Source organism: Haliaeetus leucocephalus, unplaced genomic scaffold (genome assembly GCF_000737465.1).
Source record: "Haliaeetus leucocephalus isolate CR32 unplaced genomic scaffold, Haliaeetus_leucocephalus-4.0 Scaffold195, whole genome shotgun sequence".
In the NCBI taxonomy this organism is placed as follows: domain Eukaryota; kingdom Metazoa; phylum Chordata; class Aves; order Accipitriformes; family Accipitridae; genus Haliaeetus; species Haliaeetus leucocephalus.
The window spans coordinates 7,580,271-7,587,806 of NW_010972631.1; the positions used below are offsets into that span (position 1 = coordinate 7,580,271).

A 7,536-nucleotide genomic window follows, 5' to 3' on the forward strand; every position below is an offset into this window, starting at 1 on the left:
CCGGGGCCTCCATCCCGGCCGGGCCGCCATGGCCGACGGGTTCCCGCCGAGCGGGGCGGGGGGGAGAGCGATCGCTCCGGGAGGCGTAACCCGTGGGGGTTTTTTTTTTTTTTTTATTTATGTTTTTTTTTTTCTGGGGAAACTTCCAGGTGTCGATTCTCTTTTTGCCGAAAGAAAGAACTTGACTAACATCCGAAAATGGGAAAGGAGAAGACCCACATCAACATCGTCGTCATCGGCCACGTCGATTCTGGCAAGTCCACCACCACCGGCCACCTCATCTACAAATGCGGTGGTATCGACAAGAGGACCATCGAGAAGTTCGAGAAGGAAGCCGCCGAGGTGCGTGGGCCGGTGACGTCCCGCAAAATGCCTTCAGGCGGGAACGTGTAAAAAGAGACAGAGTTGCGATACTGAAGTTGCAAACCGTTTTGCGGCCAGAGGGAGGCAGTTTGGTCGCAGCTGCCCCAGTTAGCCGAACAAGGGCGCGAGTGTTGCATGGCCACGGGGCGGCGGTCAGGCTGCCGTTGTCCCTGTGGCTGAACAAGCGCCAAAGCGTTGAATCCGCCATTATGTTAGTTGGCAAAGCTCAAGCTGGGAAGTGCGGAGCGAGTGGGGGGGGAAAGTAGTCTAAAGCTACATCTGCGTAATTACGCCTGGAATTGTAACTTAAGTGGAGTTCCCAGCTGCAGTCTTTGCTTACACGTAGCCGAGGATAACGTTAAAGAAGTTGCTCTGATAAGGTTTACTTCTGAAAATGAGAAGGATATGGATTTTGGTGTTTGAGCCTATGGAAAGTCTTACCGAGCATAGTTCTTCTGTGTAATAACAGCATAGGTCTTAATAAGCACATCGCAGAATGAAACGTAGCAAATGTTGGGCTGAGTAGCAGTTAAAGTGTTGATTATTGCAGGGATTGCATTAGTAAGAGAATTTAAATTTGTAGAGGACACTTGATAGTAGGGCTTAGGCTCAAGAGATCTCTCGTAAAGATGTGTTAGGGCAATTAACAAGCTGTCAAGAGGGCTAAACTGTCAACAGGTTAAATAACAGAAAACATTTGGCATTTCTCACCAGTAGTGCCAAGTGTATCTTGTTGCTTGTTTCACGAGCAGCAACATTTTTCAGCATTAAACCACTTACTATTCTTGGATTTTGCTCTTTACCCAGTCTGTGATTCTGCTGAACTAACTGCAAATACCTATCATTCTTTTAAAAAAAAAAAAAAAAAAGGCAGGGAAAAACTAAACTTTTTTTTTTTTTAAATTCATAGATGGGCAAAGGTTCTTTCAAATATGCCTGGGTCTTGGACAAGCTGAAAGCTGAGCGTGAGCGTGGTATTACTATTGATATTTCCCTGTGGAAATTTGAAACAAGCAAATACTACGTCACCATCATTGATGCTCCTGGACACAGAGACTTCATTAAGAACATGATTACTGGAACTTCTCAGGTATGTAAATAGAACTAAGGATTTTGGGAGTTCAGGCAGGTTGTTCCTTGGTTGGTTGGGGGGGAGGGGTTCACATAATACCTTGGCACATGTGCAAGCATTATAATGAGGGGGTTTTTTTTCTTTTCTTTTCAAAGGCTGATTGTGCTGTCCTGATTGTTGCTGCTGGTGTTGGTGAGTTCGAGGCTGGTATTTCCAAGAACGGGCAGACCCGTGAGCATGCCCTTCTGGCCTACACTCTAGGTGTAAAACAACTGATTGTTGGTGTCAACAAGATGGATTCCACTGAGCCACCTTACAGCCAGAAGAGATATGAAGAGATTGTCAAAGAAGTCAGCACTTACATCAAGAAAATTGGCTACAACCCAGACACTGTAGCTTTTGTGCCAATTTCTGGTTGGAACGGAGACAACATGTTGGAGCCTAGCTCTAACGTAGGTTTGACATTCGTTTACGTTAAGCAATGAAACTAGGAGGATTATTGAGATAAATTCTGCAATAGTAAAATGCACGTGTTTTTTAATAGTTATGTTTGGAAGTGTCGAGGTCAAAAGTGAAATCCCAGCCCTTCACAAATTGTTACTCTGCAATAGCGTACCGTGATAATGATAAGATAAGCCACTTGGTCTTTTTTAGCCTTGTGCTATTAAAATTGGCAGATGGTTTATGCCTGGGCTTATTTTTTTTTCCAGATGCCCTGGTTCAAGGGATGGAAGGTTACCCGAAAGGATGGCAATGCCAGTGGAACCACCCTCCTTGAAGCTTTGGACTGTATCCTGCCACCGACTCGTCCAACTGACAAACCTCTGCGTCTGCCTCTTCAAGATGTCTACAAAATTGGCGGTATGTGTGCTCTCTAATGCTTCTCACTTGCCAGCAACAGGTAGTGCGTGGCACAGAAATAGAGTTGTTTGCCTGAGAGCTTTTTTTTTTTAAAGTGGAGAATGTAGTATACTTGCCTCAAGTGGGGGTTTTTTTCCTGTAAGGGCATGTATTCATTGAGCTGAATTACTAATGTTGCTTTCCCTTTGTAGGCATTGGTACTGTACCAGTTGGCCGTGTGGAAACTGGTGTTCTGAAGCCAGGGATGGTGGTTACTTTTGCCCCTGTCAACGTTACAACTGAAGTAAAATCTGTTGAGATGCACCACGAAGCCCTGAGCGAAGCTCTGCCTGGTGATAACGTTGGCTTCAATGTTAAGAACGTGTCTGTGAAAGATGTTCGCCGTGGCAATGTTGCTGGTGACAGCAAGAACGATCCTCCAATGGAAGCTGCTGGCTTCACTGCACAGGTAATTTTTGCAGCTGTTCGAAGGTGTTTGGAACATAGCTGTGGATTGTGAAATACTAGTCTTGTTCGTTCTTACTAGTAGGCTAAGCTATAAAGTGACAGAGACTTGTGTTCTGAGATGTATTTGCTTGAAGCAAATTGCATGAAAGCCCTGGCTGTGTAAGACAGATCAGTATTCAGAATTATCCCAGTGTTAACTTAGCTTTCATGGTTTTCTAGGTTATTATCCTGAACCACCCTGGCCAAATTAGCGCTGGTTATGCTCCTGTGCTGGATTGCCATACCGCTCACATTGCGTGCAAATTTGCTGAGCTGAAAGAGAAGATTGATCGTCGTTCCGGCAAGAAGCTGGAGGATGGCCCCAAATTCCTGAAATCTGGAGATGCTGCCATCGTTGATATGATCCCTGGCAAACCCATGTGTGTTGAGAGCTTCTCTGATTATCCTCCTCTCGGTAAGGCATCTCCTAAAATGTGTTAATGCTGAGCTCTGGAAAAGACACTCCTCGATTTCTAGTATGGGGATGTAGTGTGTTCTGTAAATAGCTATTAAAAGCTGTGGCTTGATTAGAAACTCTTGAAGCGGAACAAAACTTCAGCGCCGCAGGGGTACTCTCTAGGTGATGATGTATCTGTCCCGGCCTCATGCAGTTCACTGTCCTAGAGCGGTGTTTGCCCACTTAGCCCGAGTTGCCTGTTGCTGCTGTGCGGATGATGCTTGCGGGTATGTAGCCCTAGAGAAAAGTCATAAAAAAACATGCTCTTGTTTTCAGGTCGTTTTGCTGTGCGTGACATGAGACAGACGGTTGCTGTTGGTGTCATCAAGGCAGTTGACAAGAAGGCTGGTGGAGCTGGCAAGGTCACAAAGTCTGCCCAGAAGGCCCAGAAGGCTAAATGAAAATTCTGTACATCAGCTGCCACCTCGGTCTTAATCAGTGGTGGAAGAACGGTCTCAGAACTGTTTGTCTCAATTGGCCATTTAAGTTTAATAGTAAAAGACTGGTTAATGATTACAATGCATCGTAAAAGCTTCAGAAGGAAAGGAATGTTTGTGGACCATTTGTTTCGTGGCAGTTTAAGTTATTAGTCTTTAAAATCGATAAATTTTTTAAAATGGAAACTTGACCAAAAATCTGTCACAGAATTTGAGACCATTAAAACAAAAGTTCAATGCTACGTCTCTGTGTTCTTTGGGTTAACGTTAAGTTCATAGAAAAACGCTATACAGCCCTGGTGGGATCAGAAAGGATGAATGTTACTTGAGGGTGTTCAGAAACTGCAAAGCAAATACTCAAAATTTGTTGTTTCTGAAGAGTAGAGCGAAATTCAGCTGCAGGTTTAGTTTTAACTGATCTAAGCCTTAAAAAAAAAAATTACTTCTATGGTGCTTTCTTTAAAGATAGTTTCTAGATTGGATAGCACAAATAACAGGTAACAGTTTTGGTATTTTGGTGCGTTCTGTGATGCACTGAGTAAGCCAAGAAGACTTTATATTGGGGAAAAAAATAGTGTAAACAAAAACACATTTAACCTTGAAAAAGCATAAACAAAAGTGTTCAGTTTCCCATAAGTCTCATACACAATTTTTTTGTAATTGCTAGCAGAAACAGATGTTTTTCTGGGGAACTGATTAACTGTTGTGTAGATCTTTCAAGATGAAACACTTATATCTAAATATTTTCTAATATATAGTGAGACATTCAATAGCTAAGTTTCAAAACCAAATTTTGTTTAGAAGGATGCTTTGATGCTTGTTGGGCAATCTCTGAGAGACCCACCATTACAGCTGCTTGCTCAGTTTTTATTTCAAGAACAAAGCTTGGGAGAGAAACTGGCAGGTGTTTCCACTGAATTTTCAACAGGATGGTGTTTAGGCACCTGTCCTGCTTCATGGTTTTGAATTTTTGAACTTTGGGTCAAGGATGTTTTTAGGATGCCTGCTTGGAGAGTGCACTGGTGCATTTCCCAGAGCGATGTGATCAGTGTGCGCTATGTCGGCACCAAATGATGTGGCGGGACTGTGTACTTGCTCCCTTTTTAACAATGAGGTTGAAGATTCTGTTCAAACAGTCGGCTGAAGTGGAACTCGGTAACTAGTCCAAAAGATTACTATTGACTCCTAGATAAATAATCCAAGAAAAACATTTTGGGCTATAAGAAATACCAGCTGTAATAAATGGGGATTGCAGAACAAAAGTCTTGCTTTGAATTGGTAAATGGAGACAAGCAGTTAATGGATAATCAGATCTGGCTTGCATAATGATGCAGCTGTTTTACTAACCTTTAACATTATTTCCCCACAGTATCCCCACATCAGTTCAAAAAGAATTCAGTATCTTTGAAGGATTATTGTTCCATGACACCAGTATGTTTGTTCTGTCTGTAACAGCTCTATTCTCTTTGTTTTCCTTTCCTTCTTCAGCTATGTGCTTGCTCTGCAGGAACTTGTAACATATCTGTACCGCTTGGATATGCCTGGATAATCCTGAACTGCTATTATTTTCATGCTGTTTGTTTGCTTTGGTTGGATCTTTTCTCCTTTTCTGCTCACCTTCTGTGTCTTAACTACAGTAAAACCTTGGAGCATTACACACCATGTTTGAAGGTACAGATGTACTGAGTACAGCAGAAGCGAGGGCTAGAGCGCTTCAGTCTGTAGAAGACTATGGAATTCAGTAAAGGAATCTCGTGATTATTAAATTCTACTGCTAAAGGTTTGTTAGTTTTATCCCCAAGGCAACAGGAAGTACATAACTTTAAAGTTGAGGCAGGTGTCCTGTTGCCATAATAAAGCTATAAAGTATCTTGCAAATCTTTGCATGCTGTTCTGTTAAACTGCTTTTTTCTAAGAGACTTTGGCCAAACTGGTTCAGCAAAGGGCAAAGTTCTAATCTGGATGAAAAGGAAAACGGCTTTGGTGCAGACGGTGTTTTCAGTACAGCTCTCTGCCCATTAGATTTCTTGCATGTTCCTGTGAAGGTGCAGGATACTTGGTTTGGCTGGCCGCGGTCTGGATACGCAATATCCAGTCTGCGGGCAGTTCCTCTGTCCTCTTCGCACAGTGTTGCCTTCAGCTGGGTGTACTTGCTCCATTACAGTTTGGAAATTACCTTGTAATAAGCAACTGATTCAAACTGAAGCCTTAAGGCAAAATAAGGTTTGAAATAGAATTAGGCGTTTGAAGTGTCTCTGATCCTAACAAGCGGAAGCTGAAGGAAGGGCAGCAACTGAAGGCAGGCAGCGCGGCTCTTCCAAGAGGCCATTTTCTTCTGATCAGCTGGGCGTAGATCAGAAAAACCACACAGCCTGGTGGCTGAAAAAGCTGCCTGGGAGGATGTTTCGTGTTAGAACGGCCCAGCTGATGGGGCACGAGAGTCAGCATCATAGTTTCAGGCCTCTAGGAGAAAAACGCTGAAGCCTTAGAGGAACAGGCGCTATCTGTTGTACGCAGTAAAAAACAAACAGACACTTGGGAATGCTCTGCCTGTGATACTAGCAATTGCTTTCAAGTATTTAAAACCTCAATTTTACACAAATTCTGGGGTTTTTTTCCTCTCTTTTTTTTAGTATTGTAGACCAGTTTTGCTTTCTATGCACTAATGCAATGCCATCTCAGTTCTTTTATTAATCTTTGACTACCTGGGGAAATTGTTAGACTTTTGTAAACAAAACTTGGGAATAAAACTACTTTGGTCAAACTTTTAATAAACGTTAATAGTTGGAGAACTGTATTTGTCTTCTGACTGCTTATTTCTTCAAGAAACTTTTACAGCTGTCCTTAACTCTTTCCATACTGTCCTGCAATGCTGGTGATGTTTATACAGCAATGTGAAAGCAGATGGCTGTGGTGATGTAGCTAGCTACAAAGGCAGAAAACAGGCTAGAATACTAAATTTATTTAACCTTTTTTGAGTTTTACTGCTGAAGGTGGCAGTGGGGAGCCGGAAGATTGAAAAGTAATTCCCTTTCTAGTTGATGATGCATGCTTTGGAAGGCTGGAGGGCTTTTAGTCCACAGAAATATTCAAAAAATGCATGTGGTGAGGTATTTAGGGACTCATACAGCAAAGCCTGGTCTGCGTAAGGAAATGGAGCAGCAGAGTTGTAGCGGCTGTAGCCAGGTAACTTCTTCCTCAGTTTTGTTTCCCTAGGTGAATGTTTTAGGCTGGAATAAAACAGGCTCTGCTCAGGCTACTACCCCAAGGTATTTTAATTATTGTATCTCAAACCAGCTTGTGCAAGGCTAGTAACTGGAATAGTTAGTTTTACTGAAATTGCAGGTGAAAGACTAATTCAGGTTCTGATTGGAGCTGGCTCAGTGTATGTCAAAAGGTATTGACAGACTGAGTCAAATAACTGATTATTTCTCAGTGCATATTTTCAATTTTAAATCTGGTCAAGACAAAACCATGCAGAAACAAATCAAGCTTTGTACTGTAGGGGGATATCCTTTTCCTCAGCGGTGCTAAATAATTCAGTGTCTGTTTAACAACAGCATAAATTCAGTCTGGATCACAAAGGGCAACCCCAGACATGCAACATTTTTGCCGGTCCCTGAACTGGGCATGCGTAGGAGCCTTACTTGCTGTGATGGATGGAGGCTGAGCCTGCCTTACTTATTTTTAAAGCCTCTTCACTTCGGTGCTGGCTGAGCTGGCCAGTTTTTTCCCCACCTGCTGCCCACATTTCAGGTGACCCGGGATGAGTTTTGCTCTGTGCTTCCTTCAAAACAACGCGGTTCCTTTCCCTTGCCTACCTTGTGGAGGTGGCTGCAGAACTCACCAGCTGTTTAACA

The 7,536-nt window shown here is 42.9% G+C and overlaps 1 protein-coding gene across 1 annotated transcript in view; it reads left to right on the forward strand.

Moving 5' to 3' along the window:
- Window positions 1–3,918, forward strand: part of EEF1A1 (eukaryotic translation elongation factor 1 alpha 1) — a 4,692-nt gene extending 774 nt beyond the window's left edge. The window contains exons 2-8 of the mRNA XM_010565778.1: window positions 150–342; window positions 1,274–1,453; window positions 1,591–1,887; window positions 2,146–2,296; window positions 2,488–2,744; window positions 2,963–3,197; window positions 3,516–3,918. Coding sequence (XP_010564080.1) covers window positions 199–342; window positions 1,274–1,453; window positions 1,591–1,887; window positions 2,146–2,296; window positions 2,488–2,744; window positions 2,963–3,197; window positions 3,516–3,640 — 1,389 coding nt within the window. The 5' untranslated portion in view covers window positions 150–198 and the 3' untranslated portion in view covers window positions 3,641–3,918. The remainder of the gene's footprint in view (window positions 1–149; window positions 343–1,273; window positions 1,454–1,590; window positions 1,888–2,145; window positions 2,297–2,487; window positions 2,745–2,962; window positions 3,198–3,515) is intronic.
- The last annotated feature ends 3,618 nt before the right edge of the window (window positions 3,919–7,536 follow it).